General features: G+C 42.0%; 1 protein-coding gene and 1 long non-coding RNA gene across 2 annotated transcripts in view; both read right to left on the minus strand.

Moving 5' to 3' along the window:
* Positions 1-411: 411 nt before the first annotated feature.
* Positions 412-5672, minus strand: LOC101472254 (uncharacterized). The gene is made up of 3 exons (XR_191300.3): positions 5475-5672; positions 4885-5070; positions 412-676 (listed from the first exon to the last, which is right to left on the minus strand). It is a non-coding gene; the product is annotated as an uncharacterized LOC101472254 (long non-coding RNA).
* Positions 5673-12161: 6489 nt separating this feature from the next.
* Positions 12162-27998, minus strand: part of antxr2a (ANTXR cell adhesion molecule 2a) — an 82816-nt gene continuing 66979 nt past the window's right edge. Inside the window, exon 17 of the mRNA XM_004555679.5 lies at positions 12162-14685. Within this exon, the coding sequence (XP_004555736.1) occupies positions 14647-14685 (39 nt within the window). The 3' untranslated portion in view covers positions 12162-14646. The remainder of the gene's footprint in view (positions 14686-27998) is intronic.

Genomic DNA, 27998 nt, shown 5'->3' on the forward strand with positions numbered 1-27998 from the left:
ACAATTACATTGAGAATTGAATCACCTTTTGACCAAATATGAGGCTAAAATGAATTTCAATAATGATCGGTGTGGATGAATAATTTTTCCAAAAAAATTTGAAAGCAACAGAAAGGGAAGAAAATTAAAATCGAAAGTTGTTTTTTCTCTTTAATATTTTCTTTCCTCATCTTATCTTTCCTATTATAATCTGTGCTTTTGAGCTGAGTGGCCAAAACACCAAAGTGCCCCCCCCCACCCCACAAAAACCCCCCCCCAAAAAACAAAAACCCACCCTATTGTTGTGTTTACCTTTACACAGATGTCTATCAAAGTCCGCAGTAACTATTTCGACCTGATCTGGTCTGCTGAGGCTGGAGTGCAAAACAGGATAATCAGGAGGATAATCTCAGTTATTAATAGGATGGAAAAAATATGATTTATTCACCAATTGTTTGAAGACTTTAGGCTGAAACAAAACAAAGGCAGGCCAACGTAGGTAGGGAATTATTATATACACATGTACATAATAAAACTGGGATCAGCGATGTGACTTGTTTTCGGCTCAGTCTGTTGGTCAGCCGTCATGTTGTTTGACTTCACCGTGTTGATCTGAGGTGCTTTTGGTGGATTTGGAGGAAAAATCCTGGAATTACATGGATTCCACCATACATGCTAAAAAAATAAATAATACATGCTGCAAAAAAACAAAGTAAAATTCACTTAGGAAAGATCAACAAAGTATCAGCACTCTTCACCACACACTTCAGATGGTAGCACACAACATCCTGCCAACCTCATGAATAAATTATTCCACTCCTCACTGCCAAACGGTGCCACAATGAGCTAGACTGTATTTTTGCCATTTAAATTTCGGAGCCCATTTTCATGCAAATGGGAAATTTATTGTCACAAACCATGTAACGCTGGCAGTAACGCCTTATCTTAATGAATATCAAGTGCGGCTGTATTTCCCTGCTGCAATAGCTCACTAATCAAGTTTTAGTTGGGATGTGATTCATAAAGGGACGATTCATGGCCTCTCGACTTACACTCAGACTCTGCGGCCTATACGACTCCGTTATAAGGATTGATGAAGTCATCCATCAGATTGATCGCCAGCATTCTACCAAATGAAAATGATTATCAAATTACTGTGGCCGAGGCGTTAAAAGACCCCTGACTCGTAAAACTTGGAAGTTAGAGCTTCTCTGAACCCACTCAATTAAAAAGTAAGAGGTAATCGCTTATACATGCTGTTAGTTTGAGTTATGGTGGTTAGTGCGGTCTCTCTCTGCTGGTGCTCCCGAGTCTATTGTGCAATTACTTAAGAAATGATACATTAAACCTCTGAAGGTACCAAAGGTTTAAGTTCAGGTGACCTTTAAAAGTGCAGTAAAGTTAAATAGAAAGTTGGACTGTACCGTTTTCTTTTTTTTCCCTATTAAAACTGCTCGAATGTTGCTGTGAGACATAATCCTCTTCCTCCACTGTCTGTAGCGTGACATGAATTCTTTGTCTGTAAGCCAAATATTGATATTAATCAAAACCTGGAAATGAGTTAAGCCTCTTTACTTGTTTATCGGTTTGTTTTTTGACCTTTCACACCGGGGTGAGAAACCACTCTAGAGTAGGCCGGCTCTTGCCTTCTGATTGAAGTATTAATTTGTCTGCAATATGTGCAAGCTGCAACATCACTGTACAGTTTAACAAAGTATTCAGGATGTACACAACAGTGGCAGAGGAACACACAGGAAGTGTCTGACTTTCACTAACACAGGATATCTCTTATATGCAAAAAGAGATTAAATATGACAAGTAGATCTGGTTTACTCATTTTATTTATAGTGACAGTGCTCGTGTCATTTAAAATTTTCTTACGAATTAGCCTGTGTGATTGATTCGGGTGAAACTCAAATTCACATTCACACTTACAGCCAATTGAACTAACGAGCAACTGGTTTTTGTTCTGTGGGAGCTGGAGCACCTGTATAAAACCAACTTAAGAGATGGAAAAAACACAAAACAGAAAGGCAGAGGCCGATCGACAGGTTCAAATCTGCCATCTTCCTTGTTGTTAGGTGATGGTGCAAACCACTGCCACCCACTAATGTACTGGAGAAAAAAAGTTTCTGTACCATAAATTACTAAACTGTTACAAAATGAATTCAATATTTTAAGTGTTGCAGTAAGAAATGAAAAATCATCTTGTGAACGACTGATAAAGCATTTCTATATCCGATGAAGTTTTTTCAAACACTAAATATTAATCTTCTCTCCGTATATATGCTGGTAAATTTACTGTAAAGACCATCTTGGGGGGTTGCACATAGAAAACAAAAAAGGCCATATGACTATTTTCCCACAATACTTTTAGTACCCTTTATGAAATATCAAACCCATCTTTAGAAATGACCATAATTTTCTTATTTTAACTGCACACCTGCAAGATTTAATCATTGCACACATAGTTGTGCTAATATCGAGTAAACAAAATCTTTCAACAGATGAACAGAGACAAATTTACACGTGCCACAGTACTCCAAATACCTTTATTGGGTTTTACCACCATGAAACAAAGTGAAAACAGCACCACTCATCCTCCCTTCTTGTGTACCCGTATCCTACCTTCATTAATATAATCCAGATTTACAGTTAACTGTTAGTCCACTTCTCTAAATCTCAACATTTCCAGATTAAACTAATTCATTTAAAAATACAATCAGGGAAACACATAATGAAATGTCATAGTCCAATAAGAAGACAACTGCTTTTGTCCTTAATGTGTTTTTACGTTCTCAGACTAGACTTGTGGCTGATATTATATGAAAACCATAGAAAGAGGAATGAAATAAAAAAGTAAAATATTAGATTTGAATGTAAAACACTATTATGCTTTTATTTACTGTATACACTGAGCACCCGCTCCATATTTCTAATGCTGGAGATGTTATGTTGCTATAGCAGTGCATGGGAACCCCCTCAGCTTGGAACGAGATACTTTAGAGAAAGGTGTTCAGGTACTGCGGGAGGAAAAACAAAAACATCCACTCTCACTGATGCAAACTAAGCTCTTAACTCCTGTTTTTGGTTAACAATCAAACTCATCTTGCTGCAGAGTGGAATACCTCACCTTCTGTCAACAAACAGTTTTTTTCTTTCTAAAATATGAGCTTTAGTGCTAACAAAGAGGATGATAGACGCACATGTAATACTCTCACTTTCTGGGAGGAGAATGACAACAACAGTAATTCCCTGAAGGCTTTTGTCCCTTTGTTTTTGACAGCTACTTCAATTACCACCATATGACACTGGGGACAAGGTGACAAACATGTTGTTGTCTGTGTGCACATGAAATTGTTTGTTTGCATTTACAAACTGCGAGGTTTAGCTAATACCTCGCAGACTTTGCTAAATTACACAGTTTGAGAGGTATCAATCAGCAGCCCTGCCTACTACCTTTTCTGCAGTGGACCAATAGGAAAGCGGGGAGCGAGCACCAGCCTCCACCTTTCTCCCCTTCACTCTCACCATCTCCCTGTCCTTTTCTCCCCTCATTCACTGAGGATCAAGCCTCCATAATCCCTGGATTTTATATCCACCAAAACAGCTTGGGCCCATCAGCAAATTGCGATGGCATATGGTATAGGTTTATGATTCATCTGGCACATGCATAGCAATGAGAGCCTCATCATCCGTGGGCAAACACCGGGAAAATATCGTAATGTTAAACGATGCCAGCCACGGAGAAAAGTGGCACCGGGCATGTGGGAGGCCTGTGTTTGTTCGGCCCAGCGAGTGCAGCAGCTGAGGTTGTAAACAGCGTTTCAGATCTGCCCTCCTTCCGCAGTCTGGCCTAGATTAGGGCCTGCTGGGAGTGGGAGCTCCGAGCAGACCTCATCTCCAGGGGGAGAAGAATGGAGAAACAGAACATCAGCAAAACTCTACTATTTAAACACCAATGTCAGATTTGTCGGGTTTCAGACCAGTGTTTTTAAATTTAATATTAGTTTTGATGAGATGCTCATGGGTATTTTTGCAGCCCCTTTTAATGACATGTACAATACATACATGTGATTAATACCATAACTAATGGCTTCTTATAAGCAACAAAGGATCCAAACACATGCACTTAAAGAAGTCAGATGGTATTTTTGGAAATCTCTTGTTAATACTGTAGCCTGTACAAAAAGCTGGTTTTAGCTACCGGAAGGTTAATCCTTGGTTTTTCTCTTTTGGACCCAAAACATTTTTTCACTGAGCTTGGAGCATAAATGTCTTGGATGGCCTGTACCCCACAGAGGTCCCAAACTGTGAAGGCTTCATCTTCACACTTTGAATCTACTGCAGGTCGCTAAGTTTAAACCACCTTTTTCTGACACATCAAAGTTTTATTCAGTTAAACTGCCATAAAACGTTGATTGTAACGCACTAGGAGTGAGATCCAGCCAACACACCTCTCTGCAGGATAACGTTTCACTGTGCTATAACCGTATTTTTCTTGAGCTCCCTGCATTCATACACATACAGTTTCTATTTTGATCCATTCAAAATAAGAGAGAGCTACTTCTGTTGAAATGTAAAATGCAGAAGGTATCACAATAACGCACTTAATGTGCAACTCCAGGCGATTACTAACACCAAATGGAGTCAACAAAACCTTTGACTGGTCAACTGGGATTATTTTTAGTTTCTCCATGTGAGCTCTGACATCTGCAAACTGAAGCTTTCTAATGGCCAGCCGGGGAAACCCCACTAAAAGTCTGTGGGAAAATAATGGGTGCATCTGTGACATCAGTAAACACTTTTCAGTTGTTAACTTCAAATCATATCCACAATAATGGTTTTCATTTTGCAAATAATGGTTGTTGGATCTTTGAATGGAATCAACTCTGATTTCCTTACCTGGATTACCAAACATGGAAGACATTCAGGTCACAATCTTTCCTCTTATGGAGCGTCAAGATCAGTTCGGAGGTAGAAGGAACAAGAACGGGGCAAAAAGTGCCTTTTATGGAGCGCTGATTACTAAAAGCTCAGTATAAAACAATAAAAAGCACAGACCTTGAAACTGGGCAAAGAGGAGAGACGCTAGAAGACAAGCAGAAGACAAAGGGGTATTTACTCAGAGGGCTTATGAAACAAGACACAGGTGGAGAAAATCATCCACTGATGAGCACACAGAAGGGAAAAAACAGGAAGTGAATAAAACAGGGACAACTAACAGATACTAATAGATGAATACTAGATACAAGAAAGAAAGTAACACTAAAAAAGACTAAAAGCTAAAGGAGAGCACATAACACATTTGGTCTCTTCAGTCATTTTATACCTGTCTGCTTGCATATGTGTTGTTGTGTTGGAGCATAATTTATTGTTTATCATGTAGGAAATTAAGCACACTTCTACAAAGCAGGCATGTGTGATATGAGTAAAAAACCCCAGACGTAACAGACTACAGAGAAATAGCAAAGTGAAGCACCACCACTGCTTACCTCGTGCATTTCTTTGTGCAGGAAATCAAAAGCACATTTCACCAAAGTTAACTCAGTTCTCATTAGTATCAGAGCTTCTCACTGCTTGCTCACCCACAGACATAATCCACTACATTAGCACCATTTCCAAACATCTGCTGGAGAAGTCAGAGGCGATCTGCTGCCTCTTCTGCTCATGCCTCTTTGGAAATGTGACATGATTACATACAAACACCTCCAGCCAATGTTCCCCTCTGCCTTCATTAAAGTGCAACGCAGAGCGCTGCTGGCAAGGTGACTCGACCCGGGTCTGCTGCAGCTCCACCCCCATCGGTTCAGCCCAGGCTCCCAGAGCCCCACGCGATTGGCTCAGAGGGCCATCCATCAGTGCGGGTAGTGGGTCAGTATGGGTTCAGACGTGGAGCAGAAGCGACCGCGGCTGCCTGCGTGGATCTTCTGCTCAAAGAAGACCTGCCATGAGCTGACAGCCAGTATGTTGGAGGTTTATCATTATCAGGCTCCAGACGGCCTGCCGACCCCTCCGGCCGGACAGGTGATCTCTCCCTGGCCGCCTGACTCAACATATGCCCCCGTGGAGCTTCAACACACATATTATGCCATCATTATTTCATACCTAGCAGGAGCTTCACGTAGCACAGCCCAAATGTAGGTGCAAATGCCGGCTACTGTGAAAAGAGCTTTTTCCCCCCGCATAAGTAGAAATAGGTTGGAGAGGGAAACAAAGCACAGAAATGGCATCCGTAACCTTTTGCATGTGTTGGCCATCTGCTCATTTTAGAACAGCTTCAAAAACACTTCACACAAGCGATTTCAAAAAGCAACACAAGATTTTTGTCATGTCGCTCACCACTGCCAGAGTCTTAGCTTAATATTTATCACGTTTGCAAACTGATCATAGAGATTTACTTTAAACACACACTCTAAGCACACGCAGACTCCACAGGAACTCCTGCTTATCATGTCACTTCACCTGAGTGGTAAATGGAAAGGTTTTCTTAACTGTAGCCAATGAAATGGCAAATGGCATTAAAATGTTTGTTACTTCAAGACTTTTATAAAGAAATTTCCTGTATCTACACTAAATTAAAATGGCCTTTTAATGTATAAACATGAACCACTTTACAAGAACTTAGAGTTCGTAGACCTCTACTCGACTAATCTTTGTTTAAAGATGGTACATATGTTAATTTAAATGAATTTAACAGTTAGAACTTGTTTTTTGTACTAGTATACTTTAAGGGTTGATATGCATTAAGTCCTGTTTTGATTAGACAGTTAAACATTAACAGGGCTGCATGTGTGTTAAACTATTTTGGCAACTGAAATGTTATGTCAAATACAAGATGGTATTTTTTAAACCATTTTTTCACACATGATGCAAAATGATGCAAAACACTCTGAAACCACAGACTATAGACTGATTAGATTAGAACTTTATTAATCCCTCGGGTGGGTTCCTCCGGGAAATTCAGTTATAGAACTCATATAGAACTTAAATAAGAAAAATAGACAAAACCAACTTGATATTACCCACTGGTGTACGGAGTCCTGTTTTTAAACCTGATTTTATTTTAACATTTTGTCCGTTTTGGAGCCTCAGGCTATTTAAATAAAAATGCTGTTAGCTAACTTGGCTAACTTGGCTAACTTGCTGACTTAGCTTGTTAGCATTAGCAAGGAACTTCCAAAGGACACTGAATGTTTAATAAAGATGGACATAGCCACTGTGATAGCCTTATCTTTTGTGAAGCTACGTGAGGGACCTGACTGAAAACCAACGTGCCACCAGAGCTCATTTTTGGATGTATTTTGTCCGCCTGGGAACAATCGGCTGGTTTACAGCTAATAATTGACTGTATATGAAATAAATGCCCTCACCATTTTGGAGTTTTGTAATTAAATGACCGAGGGTAGGGTCGACTGTACAAAAACAGTAAGACTGCAGGCTCATGGCGTAATTGTCAATCACATTTCCTGTTTAATTGTCCTTTCTGACTCTAACGTAAACTTAACATGATGTTATATCCGATAAGACCCCAGACATGAAGGGAGCAGAAGCGTTGTTTTCCTGTAGACTTCTGTTGAATCAGACTTCTGCCAAGTGCCCCCCAAACATTTCTGCAATTTAGTTCAATGTATACAGTGCCGATATGTTTTATATTCTAAGGTATAGAACAATACAGAGAAATCAGATGACCCTGTATGAGCAAGCATTTGGCGACAGTGGGAACAAAAACCTCCCTTTTAACAGGAAGAAATCTCCAGCAGAACCAGGCTCATGGAGGGGCAGCCATTCACCTTGACCAGATGGGGGTGAGAAGCACTTTCTATACCAGGGGTGGGCAACTCCAGGTCTCACGGCCCGGTGTCCTGCAGGGTCCTTGATCCAACACAGCTGATTCAAATGGCTAAATGACCTCCAAAACATGTCTTGAAGTTCTCCAGAGGCCTAGTAATGAACTAATCATGTGATTTAGGTGTGTAGACCCAGGGTGAGATCTAATACCTGCAGGACTGAGGAATGTGCTATTAGTGCATGGGAAGCCATATATGACAAATAGTTGCATTGAAATATTCCAAAATGCATCAAACACAAACAAGATGTAACTGAAACTAGGGTAGGTAAAGCAAATGGCACCCACCTGTAGCTGAAAGTGACTATTTATGTAGTAATGCACAAATTTAGGCCTTTCTAATGTTCAAATGGCTTATTTATTAAAAACTAAACAAAACAAAAGTCAAACGCACAATCAGAAAGCATTTTATCACGGGTACCTACGTGAAATGATGTTTTTGGCACTTTGTTTGTCAGCCCTGGAGCTTTTGTCTCGATGGATAACATCATTTAAGAGCAGAACTGAGTCACTGTAGTTGCACCTTCCATCTCAGTTTTCCACATTCACTTAAAGCCACTGGAAAATCACACAACGTATTTTCTTCTCTTCCGTCACATTAAAGCTTTATGACTTGCATTACATATATGTGGCTTTCCACTACTTTGCTGTTCTCTTGAAATAAATGTACACCATTACCAACACTCTAATCATCTTACAGGAGTCCTAAATCTTTATCAGCATATATAGTATATTGGGCTTAAAAATTCACAGCAAGCTCACAGGAAAGAGCATCAAGATAAAGCTCTGAAATCCCAAACCGTCAAGCTCTCTTAATCCTCCCACCTGCATTTTCCATAGCCGTCAGTGAACAGCAGCCCTCCATATCGCCTGAGAAGGGGATTTAGTTGTAATGCTCTCGGAAATACAATGCATAAAATCAATTGTCAACTCTAACAAGCTGTTCTTAGGGCGGATGGACGGCCCTCTGGATCTGACAGGGTCTGGGCTCGGGCTTTGAAAGGTTAGCGGCTGTGCAGCGCTGCAGCATTTGATCCCACAGTTACCCGAATTTCAGAGACAACTGTGCAAATCTGGATAACCTGGGAAGCCAGACGGGCTTTCGGGGGGCAACAGCTGCTTAAGTCCATTCGCTGCCTGCCAGAGAAACTTTATCAGGGGAAGTGGAGGTTGAAATTTTATGGCAGCTAAGCCCCCTCCATCAAATTGTGAAAACAGAACCTTGTGGCACAGATCAGGATGGATTTAGGAGTTTGCTTGCTGTTTTCTTGGCTGCAAGCGCTAATATAAAAATAGAAGAATGCAAAGACCTTCGGATGCCGCTGTCCTCATGTGCCACTTTTATTCCAAGCACGACGTTAGTTTCCATCTGAAATACAATAGTGAATTGCAGGCAGACGCCGCTACAGTGGAAGGACGTGAATTTCTCCAGTGTTCAGTCAGAAAATTACCACCAAAATTCACTTCTCCTCTACGGCGCTTCATGTTTCTGTTTTGTAACGCATTTGTGAATTTCTTTCCTGCTAAAATGAAGAATATGTGCAGCATCTAAGCTTCTTTAAACACACGACATCTTTTGGGTAAATCGGCTGCTTTATTCTCCTCTCAGATGTCTTTTCATCTCCAAACTATTTTGTTTGTTCTAGTATAGCAGTGTGTTCATATGCACCGAGTCCATTTACATAGCACACGATGTATAAGCTTGAATGACAGCATGGTATATAAAGCGGCTCCAGTGAAGTAAAGGCAATAAAGCAGATGAGTGAAAAATGTGTGAAGAGTGTTTTTGGAAGACAAACTCTGCATCGCTGCAGTTGCATTTTGTTTTTTCTTCTTCTTCTTTTCATTTATGTGTTTTATTGTTTGTATTTAAGACAGATCAATGGCTACACAGCCTTCATAATGATAAAAAAAAGGCTTTTTAGGTCTTGTTGGTAGCTCTGATGACGGCTCAATTTTCCCAGAAGGATAGCCAACTCGATCGTTGGACTTATTTCATCTCAAGTGATTTTTTTTTACCCCTTCTGTGTGAAGACATTCAGCTGGTGTTTGCTAGAAACTCGGACTCACATTTTTATGTGATCTTGCACAGCGTTCATTACTGATGAACACAAACCGAGAAAAAAAAGAATAAAGGAGGAAATTCATCATGCAAAATGCAGGAAGAAGGAAAAAAAACTTTATAAATTAACAAAATGAAACTGCATCGTGTTTGAAACAGCAGCAGTGTTCATCCAGTTAGAGCGAGGCTGAGGTAGAACACGTGTTTTGTAATATCCTACAAATTAATTTGCTAGTATTAAAAAAAACAACAATTAAAATGCAAAAATGTAATTTTGATCATCACCACATCTTTACCTGCAGTTAGATTAGTCATGCCTGCCAGTTTCTACTTCTGTAGTTATTATCTTTTAATTCATTCCTTTATTTCAGTGTGTTTTATATAAATATCTGATGTTTGCAGTTTAAAATCAGAGGCCAGCTTCTACATAAACCTACCCTGTGGAGGAAGTCGTCATACACCAGACTTCAGTCTAGAAATGTCAACTTTTATGGGCTGAATACTAAAGTCAGATTATCACCAAGTGCTTCCTGCAGCCTGCTCTGTTTAAAACAACCCCGCGTGTAGCTGCCGTCCTAAGCACAACGGTAAACAGAGCAGACGAGCTGATATTTCACTAAAGCTGTTTGTAGAGTTGTGCGATTTCATTTTTAGGAAAAAGATGATTTCTAATGTCTCTGTTTTCTAAAAGCTAAGTGAAGGGGCGAGAGTCTTCTCATGATTTAGTTCATTATTGAATTATGCTGCATGTAGAGGTTTTTTTCTTTAAAAGAAAATCTTTTTGACTAATCAACAATTAAAGGCCATAAGTGAGTTTTTCTTCAGTGTCTTTGTAAAAATTGTCAGATTTCAGTTACTTGAAAGGAAATGATCAGACTGTGACTCCTATTTTATTGCTGTCAATATGTCAATGCATTTGTGTGTGTTGTGATTATATAACTGGGGACGTTTTGAATACTTTTAATTTTAACGATTGATTAGTCAGTTATTCAGAAAACATTAATTCCCCAGTGGCATCATCTTCCATCTACTTATTTTTTCTGAACACTGAAACTGCTTTTACTTTAATTCCTTTGTGTGGGATCAACAAAGTTAATCTGATCTCATAGGCAGAAGACAAAAAATCGCTCTATAAGGATATAATAAATAATTACAATTAAATTAAATCAGTGTTAATTAGTCTTAATCCTGTGTTTTTGTTTCAGAGGAAAAAGAAATCGAGACTCTTTAAAGATCTCGTTCGACTGTTAGATGATGATCACTGCTACATTTATAAATTCAGTAAACAGCGTGCGGGTCTGTTCAGTACTTTAACAACACTCTGCTGACTTTTACTTTTGATAGATTAAAGTAAAAGCTCGATGTGCAGACATGCAGGTTTAAATAAACTGCGCCCCGTTTGTGCCGTTTGAATAGATTCGTTCATCCTCCGTCTCTACATCAAGTTTCATGAAATTTGACTTGTTTTTTTATGATTTTCTAGAAAGAAACAAAACACAAACCAACAACAACACACAAACACAGTTGTTATGACTTTACAACCTCATGTGAACAGCTGAGAGTATTTTGGTTCGACTATTTGTAACGTTAAAAAAAGTTGATTCATTTTTAAAAAAAGGGTTTTTACTAAGAAAATTCTGGTATCTGAAGACAATTTCAGTTTTATGAATAAGTAACATCTTTACTATACTTCAAAACTGACTCGTGGACTGCACAAGATTATTTCTCGATGTTTAAAATACCAGAAAGGACATTCAAAATCAGATTTTGCTGAACAACACTCATGAGTGAAGCATCTAAACTAAGAAAAAAAGTGTTTTCATGACACAACAAATCCTTCCTCAACATGGCGTTGGGGTTATTGTATATACAGCCTACACACACACACACACAAACTGACCCGTACACACACATACACACACCTCAGCTGGCATCTTGTCACAGCATGCAAATGTGGATAAAGCAGAAGGTGTACGAGCGCATATTTTTTACTAAATGGAAGACCTCATTTTTGGGGCGTTGAAGACCTTGAAGGGATTTTGTGTGTGTGTGTGTGTGTGTGCGCCTCCGGTGACTGACTTCACAGGGGGAGAGGCTGCACACTGTCCACTCTGTCCACACACACTCTGTATAATCATGTTCCCTGTCGGGCCCTATAAATCTGTAAGGGCCCAATTAAAGATAGCCTTTAGCATGACCACCCCTACCAGCACACATGTGTTAAAAAGAGAGAAAGAGGAAGAAAAAACACACACACACACAAAAACACTGTTCACTTTTTTGTTGAATGTATATTTGATACAACAGACTGCAGAGTGTACAACAGTGACAGAAAAAAATCAGATTAAAAATAAAAACAGTGTAAAACTCAGAAAAGCTTTAAAAACAAAAGAAGATGCAGCGGCTCACACGAATGCGAGTCGAACTTGGTCTTTAAGGTTCTACGTGAATATAAAAAAAAGACTTGAAGATATTAAAATGATAATTTACAATTCTGCACATGAAATGAGCCGATACAGAAAGTTGTGCATGCATATCGAACCGAAGCCGGAATTTGTTAAAAGTGGACAAAAATCAAAATGTGAAGTTTAAAGTTGTTGTAAAGATGTTTTAAAAAAAGTACAAAAATACTTGCATTTATTTTAAAAAAAGCATTAATTTACAGAGAGGTACAAGCAAATTTGATTTGTTACCTCTAAATGTACAACAACGGCGTATGTGGTGTGGGGAGGGGACGCAGCGGTGACTTGTGACATGCTGTAAGCAGGATGAGTTGTGTTGTGACTGCTATGTAAATATCTCATTAGTTTGGGTTAATAATATTCCCGTGCTCTCGGTCGCTACATAAAGAAGACAAGATCTAAGTGCTAAAATTTCTCCGTCCCCTGCAAGTCCAGAGCTGATGAGCCTATTAAATGTCAGCCTGCAAAATTATGCAAGAGGCTAAAAGCGTTTAAGTCGAACATAAATACCAGCGCACCCCGAGGATTCGATTCGGAATTATTTATGTCCCTCCGATCGGGACGGAGAGGAAACAAAGGAATAATTAGTCCGGCGTGCTGCTCGCCGCCCGTCTCACGCACCCTCGTGCCCACCGAATGCGAGACGCTCGCCCGTTCCCCCTCAAACTTGATGGTTGTTGAACTTATTTTTAGTGTCATTTGATAAGCTTCCCTGCTTGCACAGAGACATCCCACTGACCCAGCCACTGGTCATTGTCTATACCGCTTCCCGTCAAAGCCGGCACGCTTTGTCAGGTTTCGACTCGAATATCCATTTTGCGTCTGAAGTACGGTATCCAAAGTGACTGGATCATTCGAGCCTTTTTCTTCAGCTGCTGCCCCCTTTCCTCCCCCACAGTGTTTCCGCTCACACTAACATCATTTGGGATTGGCGTCGTGACAGCGCGCTTGAGAAATCCACAATATATTTAAGTACATATCCCTTCCTTTTTGGGTTGGGGCGGAGGAAGGGGAGGGGGACGAAATAATTTCTGGAAATGAACAATACTTATCCGTCCATCGCATCCGCTGCTTTGGGTTTACGTTTTGGACGCGGTGCACCGTCACCGTGGCGCCGTGTCCTCTTTTTCCTGTGAATAACGCGGTAATAGGTCATTCAATGTCAAAAGGCATAAAAAACAGACAGCCAGGTCTTCACAGGCTGCTGCTTGCTGTTGCCTTTAATTATTTTAATTAAACTTTGATATTCCGCTGCTGAGCGAACTAGCGAGTTGCGATGCAGCTCGGGAGCCCTCGGAGAATTGAGACGGAGAGTCGGGCAGTGTCGAGGCAGCCGCATCTATATCTTAAAACTCTTAACTGATAGGCCTGTTTATGGTTTGTGATGTGCTACGCCTTACTGAGCAGGGAGCAGACTGAACTGAAAACAGGGGCAAAAAACACCAAGCGCCATGTCAAGGTCTTAAAGGCATCAATCCCTCAAACCTAGCTGGAGATCACCCCGGTCAGGAGGCTGTCCTGCGGTCGAATAACGCTCTATTAATTTCCTTGTCCCGAGTGCATAATGAAAGGAAGGTGTATTAAAAAAAAACAAAAAACTAAAGGGCAAAGTCTTGGTGCCTTCCAATACCTTGGGGCATCCTGTCTACAATTTGTCATGCGTGTGCACTTCTCAGTGTTAAAATGACAAGATAAGCCAGTCAAAGGGCAGCCGCCAGGCATCCAGCACAGCCGAAGTTGGAGAGGAGTCGTGATGAGACATTGCCAAAAGGCAGTGGACTTCTGCACTTGCGAGGCCCGCTGGGATTATTCCGACTTCCACGCCAAAGGCAAACAGCCCCTTCCTCCATGTTTTTTTCTTTTTTTTTTTAAAGATAGCTTCTGTCTGTGTCCACGAAATGAGGTTTTTCACAGAAGCTGCAATATGGTCAGAATATGTTAAGCCTTTGGTGCGCATGAAAAGCTAACCGTGTCTGAGTGCTAAGTTCTGGGGCACGCTGCATTCCTGCTTTGGCCTTTTTTATTAAATAAAAAGATTTGGTTTGAGGAAAATCTAGTAAATAACTTAATAAATGAAAATTAGAGCACTATCGTTCTCCCCTTGTGTGATTTTTAAAACTGCAGAGAGGAAAAAGAACCAGAGGGGGAAACTTTGTGCACAAAGTGAAGCAGAGCGAACAGATAGTGGTTTTAGCTGCAGGGCTACACGTCTTTGAGAACAACCTGAAATTCTTCTCTTGTCCACAGCAATCAGCACATGCTGGTTTTCACACAGTAGTTCTTCTTCTTCTGTTTTACGCGTGCTGCACACGGCTGAAATTAACACACCGGCCCTGAAAATGACACACACACACACCGAGAGGATTAAAACTTTAGTAATAAACGTCCACTTTGCATTTTACTGCAGTTTTTCAAGCAAATTACACATTTTTTTTTTAAATGTCTTAATATTAAATAAAATGATTTGCATTTGATTTTGAATTTGCAGAATTTGAAAACATGTATTCCTGTGGGAGATATTTCTATACATATTATATATTCTTTAAATTGGTAAAAAGAAAAGTATAATTCAGACAGCAAAACAAATCAATCAATATTGCGATTATATTACAAAATACTGATATAGGTCTCACAAAACAATCCCCTTCCCCACGCACAACAAAAACAAAACAAAAAACCAAACTGAAGAAGATTTTCATAAACACACACAGAGCGCGTGTAAACACACCGGGATGGATATTCAGAATAAATCAAATGAAACAAAATCTACACCGAGCTGAAATCTTTGTCTCAGCTTCAATCAAACGAAGAATCAACTGGTGACCCTGCAGCAGTGCTTTAAAAATAAAGTAAGCTCAAAATAAAAGAGATCTCAGTCGTCCCTGTGCTTTGTTTTATCTTGTGTGTTTGTAGCTTTGCCTGAGCCTCTCTGTGCAGCAGCGCCCTGCTCACTAACAGTAGGCTGACTGGCACCAAGAGGGAGCTCTCGCACAGCGAATCCCCAGCAGCCCGTCAGCCTCCATCCTCACATCTCTGCCTGCGTGAGCCTCCTCTCTCTCTCTCTCTCTCTGTGTTTCCTTTAGCCTGACTCCAGCATCATCCAGGTGCTCAGCTACACTTCATTCACTGATGCTAGCTGTGGAATTTGTCTTTCACTCATTGTTTTACTGGGTTGTTCTGTAATTTCACTGATTCTTTATTACGCAAAGCTGGCGCCCTCTGGGAGGCGAGAGATCTGGTTCAAACACAGGCCAAGAGGTCACAGGCCACAGACCAACTGCACAAGAGGAGAGTAAACAGGAAAATCCAGCATGTAAACATCTCCTGATCTTCTGCATGGAGTTTTTGGCGTTTAGGTTTGGCGAATGGTCAATTCACACATTCAAGAATAACAAGAGTACAGTTTGGACCCTTAACTTTCTGAGGTCGAGGGCGCTCCTGGGCTGCCTGTGTGGAAAGTTTCTGTAATCCCATCGTTAACATGATCGATTGAGTTCTATACATTTGATTTTTTCTGGAAATTAATCCCTAAATCAAACCTTTATGGGATTTATGAGCTTAAAGAAGAAGAAAAAAAACCAGCCTGCTTTTTATGCAAGTCCTGCAAAACTCATGAACAGGTACTGCGGCTGGCAGGGTTCATAAAATCAGGATTTCTGCACGGCTGCATTGCTCTGCAGGAAGAGCAGCTCACTGACTCACAGCAGCAAAGAGTAGATGAACATTTTATTTCTGCTTTTCAACACAGAGGCAGCTGAAACGCTTTGAAGATTTCATCTGAAAGGCCCCGATTCATTTCCTGCGCTGCATTTGTACCGACACGGTGACACGTGCACATGTTCGAGCGCTACAGCTGCTTCTTTCTCCTTCTGTGGAAACAAAAGCACATTCTTTCACATGCAGGCCTAACGCCGTCCAGGTGGATGCTTCCTATTGAGGCACGGCGGACAAAAATGACCAGGACTTTGGCTCCCGAGCTGCCTGCTGAATGTGGAGCTCAGCAGCCAGCTCCTCTGGTCCCGGAGCTCTTACAGTATCTGCTCTACAGTCTGGCTCGGGAGCAGAAGTGTGCACGGACCGACTGTGACAAGGGCTTTAGACAAGCTGGAGATTCTTCCATTTCTCATTATTTGGCAAGGCTGGTGGGTGTTTGGTGGAGGGGTGGGGGCTTTGCTCCATCTCTGCATGATAAGCCCCTCGACGTGTACCCTCTGCAACTAATCTCACACAGTCAACAAATAAGGCACATCAGATGCTGTTTTGGCCGCGGCCATCAGAGCGGCTAAGTTCAGTGGATTTTACGGGTTTTACGTTGCGGGGGCTTGCGAGGGAAGAAGCGTTCTCTGCAGTGGCAGAATGGCAGGCGAAGCAGGGGGATATGGTGCGAGGGCGAAGCAGGTGCAGCACAATACGGTCAAACCCATTCCAGTTCCCCTGTTCCCGGATGAACGGGGCCTGACTTGGCAGGGAGCGCTGCATTGTAACTGGGCCATGTTGGAGAGACGGAGGCCCACCTGTGCCACCCGCAGCGGCAGAACAATAGTCTGAATATGTCAGCACGGAGCGTCGGTGAAGGCTCATCAGACGGACGGCAGCGTGACCGCGGATGGACGGTCGGATTAGTCAGACGGGGAGGTGGAGAGACGAGAGGAGGGGGGAGTGGGTCAGAGAGGGTCATCAAATCCAAATGAAGACTGAGATTAATAAGGTTCATTACAGACACCCCCCGCTGGCTTTCAATTGAAACTAATGGAAACAGCTTGCAATAAATTAATAAATATATTAAATAAACAAAATAAACGCTTTAAGGTTGTGATAATTTTTAACGTACCGTAGAGGTAAAACACCATAAAAATCACAGGATTTACGCACCATTTACTCACAGTTTTGTTCTGCGAGACTCTCAGCACGAGAACAAAAACTTCCAAAGTGGAAGGAATAATAATCCGATCGGGGCCGTCGCCACCTACGCCGCAGCCGTGTTAGGAGGCCTTCGCGGCGTGCGGAGAGGAGCCGCAGAGGTCCACGTTCGTCCAGTCCTCAGACAACATGTTTGTCACTTGGACTGTCGGCTCGTTACTTGAGGCACAGCTCCAGAAGTGAATTGGTGTGCGCGTGTTTGCATGTGTGATTTTGACTCTCATCTCTCGCAGCGTTCACACCCTGAGCAGCTCGAGTCCCCCACAACTCTTTGGAGATCTCTGCTGCACGAGGTTGTGAGACTCTGCAAACTGTTAGTGGCGACTAAACTCTGTGAGATTTTTTTTTCTTGCTATTAAACGAGCCTGCAAATCATAACCAGCAAAGCTTCAGTGAACTAACAGGGAATTTAAGGAGCAGTACTTTTCCTTCTTTTTGTGCTCGAGTCGTGCATTTTCACAACAAATTCGAACCACAGATTGGCTGCCACATGTCTGCGTGAGGTTTAAACTTCACAGCACTCCTGTTTTACATCTCGATGCCTTTCAGTAATATGAAACTGCAATATTTAAGGTGTCCCTGTCTACTTTTTTATTATTTCAGTGTTTTCATTTACTGCATTTGTATACTGTATGTTTGCATGTGTATATGCATTGACTACTGACATCAACTTGGAGAGGGGATGACTTGAGGTTGTGTAAACTCTTCAAGAAATGTCACATGACCTCAGAAAGCTTTGGCTTTAGCAAACCGGCTTTCATAACTTGTGTGTGTGTGTGTGTGTGTGTGTGTGTGTGTGTGTGTGTGTGTGTGCACTGCAACTGTTTCCAGAGTCAACTTTCTATTTAAAAGCAATATCTGCACACAATCACTCGGGTCCTCGCGAACTTATTTAGAGTGAACTGTGTCTGCTGTTGACATGAACACAGATGAACCTGGAGTCTGAAGCGTTTGAAATGTTTGTGCATGAAATGCTTTTAGTAAGCCGGCACAGCTGCGGACCCGGCTTTCATTTCACTAAAGAAGCGGAAAATATTATTTTCCGTTCACTGCTGAATACTTTCCTGAATGTGCAGGGTTTTGGGACACGTGCAACAAGGGTGGACTTACACCGTGACAACTTTCTGGGTCCCCCTGTTGGCTGGAATAACACAAACCTGAGCATGCATTCCAGACTTTCTTGCACTAATTAAGCAAATAACTTGTAAACCATCAATGATTTATGAGCTAAAGAAAAACTTGGGTTTGTCAGAACAAGTTTGAAATGTTTTTCCTTCGGCGTTTTTGGGAGATTGCTGGAAATAAACACAGCTGATGGAGAATTAGCTGCTTTCCAAATGTTTGTATTGGCTTGGTGTATTAATTGATTGTATAGTTTGTCACATTTACAATATCAGAAACCAAAAAAAAGGAGATGCACGAAAAGAAGAATCCATTTAGGTTACAGAACGAATCTCCCATCTGGACTGTAGTGTGAAAACACTTGCAAGCATGAGAGTTGTAATCCAGTTGCAAGATGCTTATTTTGCAGTGATAAGCTACAGGCTTTGAAAGATTTTATTACCAGAACAGAGACTTTTTTTCCACATTAGGGCTTTGCAGCGTATACAGTAGCTTAGTTAATCTAGGGCTTACTTAATCCAACAGCAACACTCATCACTCATTATTCCAACACTCGTCTCTGGTTGAGACAAAATGTTAATACCGTATTTTTGCAACTATAAGGCGCACATAAAAGCCTTAGATTTTCTTTAAAAAGTGCGGCGCGCCCTATAGTGCAGTGCCCCTGTGTGTTGTAAGGAGGACGTAGTAGAGAACACCATGAGAACGCTAAAGGGTGAAGTGTGGGCGTTGATCGTATATACCGGACAATCGCACATACCTGTATAAAAGGTCAGGTATGTGCGATTATGTGGAACATCGTTGTTTTAACAACCCTGAAAATGGCAAAGAGACACGCTTATGAAGCACAGTTTAAACTGAAGGCCATCAGCTACGCGGAGGAACATGGAAATCGAGCAGCGGCGAGAGAATTTAAGATTAATGAATCGATGGTTCGCAAGTGGAGGAAGCTGGAAAACAAGCTCCGACAGGTCAAGAAGACGCAGCTGAGTTTCCGCGGACATAAGGCGAGGTGGCTCGAGTTGGAGGAAAGACTCGAGCGGTGGATCATCGAGCAAAGAACGAGCGGGAGAAGCGTTTCGACGGTCACCATTCGGCTAAAAGCAGTTTCACTAGCTGAAGAGATGAAAATTGAACATTTCCAAGGAGGTCCGTCTTGGTGCTTTCGTTTTATGAAACGGTGCCATTTTTCCATCCGGACCAGGACTACGGTAGCGCAGCAACTTCCAGCGGATTATAAGGAAAAGCTGGCCATCTTCCGCTCCTACTGCAGCAAACACATCGGCGACAAAAACATCCAGCCCAGCCACATCACTAACATGGACGAGGTCCCGCTCACTTTTGACATCCCGGTGAGTCACACTGTGGAGAAGAAGGGGACCAGCACGGTAGTGATACGCACAACGGGGTATGAAAAGTCTTCTTTCACTGTTGTGCTTGGCTGCCATGCTAATGGACAGAAACTGCCGCCTATGGTGATTTTTAAGAGAAAGACTTTGCCTAAAGAGAAGTTTCCAGCAGGAATCATCATTAAGGCAAATGAAAAGGGCTGGATGGATGAGGAAATGATGAAAGAGTGGCTGAGGGAGGTGTATGTAAGGAGACCAGGTGGTTTTTTCCACGCATCACCATCGCTGTTGATCTGTGACTCTATGCGTGCCCATCTCACAGCCAATGTGAAAAAACTTGTGAAGCAAATGAACTGTGAGCTTGCTGTCATTCAGGAGGCCTGACAAAGGAACTCCAACCGCTGGACATCGGTGTGAACCGCCCGTTCAAAGTAAGGCTGCGAGCGGCGTGAGAGCGATGGATGACCGATGGAGACCACAGTTTCACCAAGAGTGGAAGGCAGCGCCGGGCGAGTTACGCCACAATTTGCCAATGGATTGTAGATGCTTGGGCTAACATGTCTGCTGGCACTGTTGTTCGAGCTTTCGCAAAAGCCGGCATCATTTCCGAGGAGCCGCACGGCACGGAAAGTGACTCTGACGGTGAAGACAGTGAACCTGGAATGTTTGATGGAGATTTAGCGCAGCTGTTCAATTCAGACACAGAGGATGAGGACTTCGATGGGTTTGATTGATGACAATTACCGGTAATAAAAATGTGAGTACCTAACTCAGTTTTGCTCCCGCTTTATTTTTAAACACGCATACTTGTATGTGCCCTATAATCAGGTGCGCCTTATGTGTGTGTTAAATACAGTAATGGCACACATAACTGAGACTGCGCCTTTTAGTACGGTGAGTCTTATGGTCGTGAAAATACGGTAAGCTGAGCAGCAAATTCATACTGCAAAGTACTCGCGTACAGTTATGCATGTTGCATTTCTCTTACAGTGACCACGTGTGGCACGAGGTCAGGCCGCGGTTTTTCATGATGCACACATCATATGTCAGAGTAGTGACCCTAACAATGAGAAAGATCACACGTCCAACACGACTGCGACAAATGCTTCTGACACTTATGAAATATTGTATCCATCGATCGTCTGCAAAATTTAAACCACTAAATAAGAGACTTGTCCCAATGAAACATGTTCGCTGTATATGAAGCAGTAGCATGTGCACCCAAAATCTTTAAATACATTTTTAGAGAATATCATAAATCCTTTGTAACAATAAATAACAAAGCAACAATCAGCTTCCTCAGATCGGTAACTTCCTGATCCGGTTTTCGGACACCACCTCCACCATCTTGGACCGGAGCTGGTGATAAAAGTTTCTTTACTGCTCTGCAGCTCAAGATGATGGAGTTAAAGTCTGTCCGACCGAGAGACGAGAGATCAGAGACGTCTACATGGGTCTGAATACAGCAACGACAGCGAATTTAACAGTGTGTTTGTTAAGTACCACAGGTGGTCATCAGGAACTAAACCATCAAAATAAAAGTGAGGAGACTGTCCAACAGTCGTGCCGCTGCCTCAGAGAGATGAAAAATAAAACTACACTTCGCGTACATGTTACTTTGACACAGTCACCTCTAGGGATGGGTATTGATAAGATTTTAACGATTCCGATTCCATTTTCGATTCTGTTTAACGATTCGATTCCTTATCGATTCTTTTTTTTTTTAAAAGGAGAACACTAAAGTCGATTAGCTTAGAACTGTGTTTTATATCTTCTCTTTCAACAAGATAGAAATTTAGGAGTAACATGGCCTTACAAACCCAACAGTGAGATCTTAAGAGATCCAGCCTACGGCTCTTCAATGGGGTGTCACAGGGTCCCCAGGAAAAAAAATGTATATGTAAAATAATAAAATAAATATTCTCCTGTAGCAATAACAAAGTGTAACATAAATTATTCTGTAGCAATTACACAAGAATATCCAGTAATGTCCCTGCCTACAATTAAACACATTCACTTACCAAAGTGAAATCGGGGGCATCTGCTGTGGCAAATGGGTGCAAGCCTTTGACCACAAACTTAGACACTGCTCGGTGACATTCGTCTATCCTGGCCTGAAAGGAGACGCTACCGGTAGACTGCAGCAAGAACTGCCAGCATCTGAGCCAGCCAGACTCTGTCTCTCTCATCATGGTTATCTAAATGCAACGCACAGTAATAGCAGGTTTTGTAATAAGGTAAATCGCGCTAACATAATATGCAATGCTAATTGATTAGTTACCTGCAGTATTAACGGGAGAGGACGTGGAAACGCTACCGCTGCTGCTGGGTTGAGCTTCGCTAGTCCGGAGCGGATCAAAAACACGACATTCGTCGCGTGTTTTTTGAGCAAATGCTTTTGCATATTCGTAGTGTTTCCTCCCTTTGATGAAATCTCTACTTTGCAAGTATTGCACGTTGCCCTGTTGTCATCCTTTCTCATAAAGTGTAACCAAACTTTTGAGTGTTTGTGCCGCTCAGGCGCCGTGTTTCCTACTGGGTAAAAGACGCTACTCAACGTGATGACGTCATTCGGGGCGACTGGAATCGATAAGGGAATCGTTTTTAAAAGTGGCAAACGATTCCAAGGAATTGAAACAGTGGGAACCGGTTCTCAACAAGAACCGGTTTTCGATACCCATCCCTAGTCACCTCCATCACATCACTTTCAGATGGCAACAAACACAGGAGGCTGTTTTCCTCACCTCAGCAGATACCACACCACAAATCAACCGCACGTCTCTGGGATGAACAAGTACGTCTAGTCCGTCACACTGAGGCCTCAACATCCTTCCTCCAGAAACCACAGGAGTCCCCAGAGGTTCAGTGTAAAAGCCAAAATATTACTTGATATCCTCTCTGAACTATTTCACTATTGTGTGAAGATCATTCTCTCAAATTAAATTACATATTGGTGAGAGACTTAGGACATTTTAGCTTTAGCAGGCAGAGTTTGCTCAGGACTTCATTTCATATTTTTCATGTTTGTTCTGTTTGTGCAGGAAACTAATATCAGTGCACCACATTTGAACTGCCTGCCCCTCCTCCCTTGTATTAAAGGGCCTTACTGCCTTTGCATTGCAGTGCATTACACACTATCCTGTGCTGATGAGATCAAGGATAAATAAGCATTTTAAGACTAATTCAATGACTATTTTAATATTCCTGTCATGACCAATCTAGTCCCGAGTCCGTGTTCCCTCTCTGGGTCAGAGATATCGATAACAAACACTGATAACTTTCCTGATTGATTCACGGCTCCTCTTTATATCAATATGTTTTGAATGAGATAATATGAAGTAAGGATTAGACACCAGTGATTTTTTATTCTTTCGTGAGACTGCTACACTTCACACTTTGACTTTAAGTAGATGCTGTACAGGGATGGATATATGCTACCATCCAACGGATGAGGATTCACCGGGTATCCTGTTAACTAATAAATACGAAGGTTCTTCAGGGACAGAAATTTTATGAAAGATGAATGCAAAGTTTCCTTCCATGTTCAAAAAAATCAAGGAATCAATTCTTTAGGGTTTCTGAACTAAGCTATAAGCTGCTTAGTTTTAGTAATCTGCTGAGTTTTCATAAACAAAACACCAAAAACAGACAAATCCGATACCATGTGACCATGTTGTTGTTTCCTGAGTTACATTATGGATTAACTTGATTTAACTTAATTTAAGCTCTTTTCTTAAACCTTATTTAAGACTTCTGTGAGCCCAACAAAAAATGTAAACATCCACTTTTTAAATCACACTGACAGCAGCGATCTGAAGAGAAATAAAGGTGCAATTTAATCTGTTGTGTTTTATAACAATTTCAATTTATTTGTTATAAAAAAAACCAGGAAAAATTAACTGGCAATAATGCAGAATCAGACTGTATCAGTGCGTCTAAAGCAGGAGCAAATATAATTTGCCTCAGAGACCTGCAGGATGAGATTTTTGTATTTTTAAGATGTTTAAGCTACGTGAATTAAGCATCCCACTGTTACCATTAGACAAAAAGACCAGAAGAGTCCATATAAACTTTAACTAACACCACCGTGTGCTGGAAATTCACACGGTGACGTTCCTACAAACTTGAACACATATCCACGTGACGTGAACTCAAATCGATTTAATACTTTTTAAGTTTTTTATTAGTAAATGTTTGAGACTTTTAAGAACACGCAGCCACCTTGTGTATTTGTGCAGCGTTGGTTCAAACCCAAGTACAAGAAAGCAAACGCTTGATTAAAAAAAAGGTGTGAACTATTCCCTTATGAAATCCACGATCTCCCGGAAGCAGCAGACTTCGACATGTTAAAAAACAACTCCGCGCGGTGTCATCCTCCCCTTCGAGTCCCTGCCTGTCGAGCCTCAGCCACCAGACATGTGTTCTGTTTTACTCGGTGTCCTCTGCCACATATTGAACAAATTAAAAGTTCAAGTTGGACGGAGAAGCACAGCTGCACGGGGACAGAGGACAGAGCCAGAGTGTGAGCAATCCTCCCTTCATGAGGCTGCTGGCCCTCTTCTCACAGCCCCTCGTCCACACACACACATGCTCAAAGACAGACACACACATATACACTGCCCACACAGCACTGCCATCTGGCCTGCTGGGAAATCAGAGCCACCTGAGACTCGGCCAAATACATGATGCTCGCTGACAACTCGGGCATTTCTACTGATTGTAAAGAGATGAATAAAGATTACACAAGCACATAAGGTACATTGGAGGAAAAAACAGTAACTCCCTTCAGTACTGCTGTGAAGTTCAGCAGATAGCTCGGAAGAAGCTGGCAAAAAAAGTACGACTTTCAGGAGGAAAGTTCCAAAACAGGAAAGAGTTTCCGTTCTTACTTAATGGCCTTAGGAGCTGTGCGTATATGCAAACACTATAGTGCAGTGAGCCACAATACTACACGCACTTCGATACTCATTAAGCTTCTGTGTCACTACCAAAAACGTGCACCTGCATGGTCAAAAGTATGCAGACAGATAAAGCACAGACTGGATCGTGTGCTCCTGTAACAACATCCGTTCTCTGGACTAAGCTGGCTGCTGGAATTTGCTTCCTTTCAGTAAAAGATCCAACACTGATGCTGGGTGTTAAACTCTGAATATATCCAAATATCAAAAGTGGTGTACAAATTCTTGATGAACCGGTCATATATGGGACCCTCAGCGAAAATTTGAGACACACATCAATAAAATATCAAAGTCATTGTTTCCGCCTTATACTTTGTTTACTGCTGGTTCCACATCTCTGTCCAACAATACTGCGTTTTAAAAACCTAACCATGTCAAGTCTGAAAATTAGCTGAGGCTAGAAGTCCTGCATATGCTGCAATTTACTTTAATGGATCAATATTTGTTTGTACCAAGGTTCTGCATAGAAAACACTTCCTGAAATACATTTTCAACAAGGAATCAGTAGAAAGGATTAAATGTTAGCACAAAGTCCAAGGAGTCTAATTCACACCAGAAAATAACCTATTGCAAACCAAAAGTGCAGAAACTGCACATCCCTCGATATGTTAACTTTAGTCCCAAGGAGACTGTAGACTGCACCACGTCTGCTGTGATATCTGTTCCATTCATTCTCTTCTCTTGTCCTTATGAGGGTCGTGGGGGTGCCGGAGCCTATCCCAGCTACCATAGGGCATGAGGCAGGTACCACCCTGAACAGGTTCACATTCACATATATGGGCAATTTAGTGCTACCAATTAACCTAACCCCACTAACTGCATGCCTTTGGACTGTGGGAGGAAGCTGGAGTCCCCGGAAAAAAGAAGAGAACATGCACACAGAAAGGCTCCGCCCAGAATCTCCAAATAACTGAGAACATATTCTGTGAATCTTTAAATACACTAATTGGCCACCGTTTAAATATCACTGACACCTTCTGTTAATTCTGTTCATCATCACACTGATTATACAGCGCTCTGCTGAGAAACCTGGGGCACTCCCCAATGGCTGCAGCCTCCCTCAGCAAGACAATAAAAGAAGCTCCTAAGATGTTGTCTCCAGAAACATGACAATGATCCCAACCTGAAATATCCACTGCTGTTCTAATGCAAGACACCTCCAGAGAGTCACTGTCCAAGCCCCTAATACATTAGCATAGAATAGAATGAATAGAACAGAATAGCCCTTTATTGTCATTGTACACGCACAACGAAGACACGGGTGCACCACAGCGACTGTGCTGGAATTAAATATAAATATCCAGGTCTGTGTAGTACTGATATATACATTCAGACATCTTTAATAATTCAGTAACTAGGATTTGCAGTTGAAATTGCGTGACGATAAAGTTGAATTCTCTACACTATATTTATATTTCATGGGTTTTCAAACTGCGACGCCGCTTTGCTTCTCTGTGAATAAAGCGGTGGATGATGGGAAATCGGGCTCTGATGGCTACTTGACTGACCCTGGGAGCAGAGAGGGAGTGAGCGACAGCTTGCAGTAAAAAAGTTACGCTAACAGGCAGCAGCATATGGTCTGCAGACTGTCAGAGCATTGCTGGCTCCCGTTTCTTGCAGACAGGAGAATATTTCAGCGGAAAAGAAAATCTGAAGGCAGAAAAGAAAAAGGTCGAGTTATTTGGGCTGCTTCTTTTTTTACGTTTCTGCTGCAACTTTGAAAACTGTGTCGATCAGATCGGGAGGATCTTGCAGCAGAGTTCGTTTTCTAACCATTACAGCAAGTCAGCGGCCAAAGTCAAAAGATCAGATCTACAGAAATCTGAGAGCTGTTATAGTTAAGAACTGATTCATTTAACATTAACAAGAATCTAGATTGTAGATTTTTTTGTTAATGTTTCTTCTCTGTGCATCAAACTCACAGCAGTCGCGCTTTTGCACGTCTCAGTTACACACTAGCCTTTATTTTCCTCTGTTTTCCGCCCTGTGCCGCGACCCGGAGGCGATAAAACAGATGCGTTTACGCTGTGAAGACCCCAGCCCCTTCCTCGCCCAGTGTTTCCAGACAATACAACTGTTGCTGGCACACTTGCATCTTTCTATCTCACTCCTCTCCCGCCTGGCTGCTGTGTGCTCGCCCTCTTAGTTTTTCTTCACTTCTTTGGTTTTGTTTTCATGCCTCGTACACGATCATTATCTCCACTCTCATGCACATCCCACGCTACTGCTTCTACTGTCTCTCACAGTCCACGTCTTCATTTTGTATTATAGATTACTTCAACGGCAAGGACGTGTATCCCCCCCTTCGGTTATCACAACTTTCAAGCCTAATTTTTTCTGCACACACATCAAATGAACACTTTGAAGCCTGATATTTAGCAGACAGATGTATCTACTACTGGGTCTATGCTGCTGGGATAATCTCGGCTTTTCGTAGCTCCTTTTTTACCTGACTTGGCAGAAAAACTATGAACAACTCTACATCAAAATCTCCAAGAAGTCTGTGAGAAAAAAGAGGAACAGCCATTCTTTCACTTCTAACTTCTTGCATGTGTGATCGGTTTACTTGCAGATAAAGCTAAAAAACTACTCTGCAGGCAAGGCAACCTCTCAGTTTCCTGCAGAAAAGGTGTAATTTTAATGCACAAATACATGTCGGCAAACATTTGAGGTCTGTGCTCGGTTAAATTAGGTTTAACCACCTGATGATGAGGACGAGCTTGTTGGTAAGCAGGCGCTAATCTGTACCTGTACCTGTTCAAGCACGCAGCTGATCATCGTGCTCAGTAAAGCACCAGCTAAATGTCTAACATGCACGTCCTGCAACAGCCTCTGCATCGTGCGTTTCTCGCTGCAGAGATAAACAATATCTCCGGAAGCAGCAGTACTGTAGGTGCAGCTGTTTCCTGCCCAGGCCTCCTGCTTGCTTCCACTCACCCCCATCCTCTCTGGTTTTGTCAGAATAAGTGCACATCATTGGCAGCTAAAAGCTCTGGGCACCGTCCCTCTGGTTGTTCCAGAGAAATGCCAATCGTTTTGGCGTCAACGGGGCCCTCACAGACGGCGCATGAAGGCACAGATGGCACTAATGGACGAGCAGAATCCAACCGAGGGACCGGGACAGAGCCACACCGGAGCGCCGTCCAAATAACTGTAGTGTGAATGTACTGTATGGCCAACGCGTCACTCTGCTCTAGCGGGGCCGGTGCCACGGCAATGCGACATAAAGAATTTAAAATGATAAAATAATCATAAGAGAGAGAGACCGTGGGAGGATCAGCGTGGAGTGGTGCCAAG

This window comes from Maylandia zebra, linkage group LG12 (assembly GCF_041146795.1).
Source record: "Maylandia zebra isolate NMK-2024a linkage group LG12, Mzebra_GT3a, whole genome shotgun sequence".
In the NCBI taxonomy this organism is placed as follows: Eukaryota; Metazoa; Chordata; class Actinopteri; order Cichliformes; family Cichlidae; genus Maylandia; species Maylandia zebra.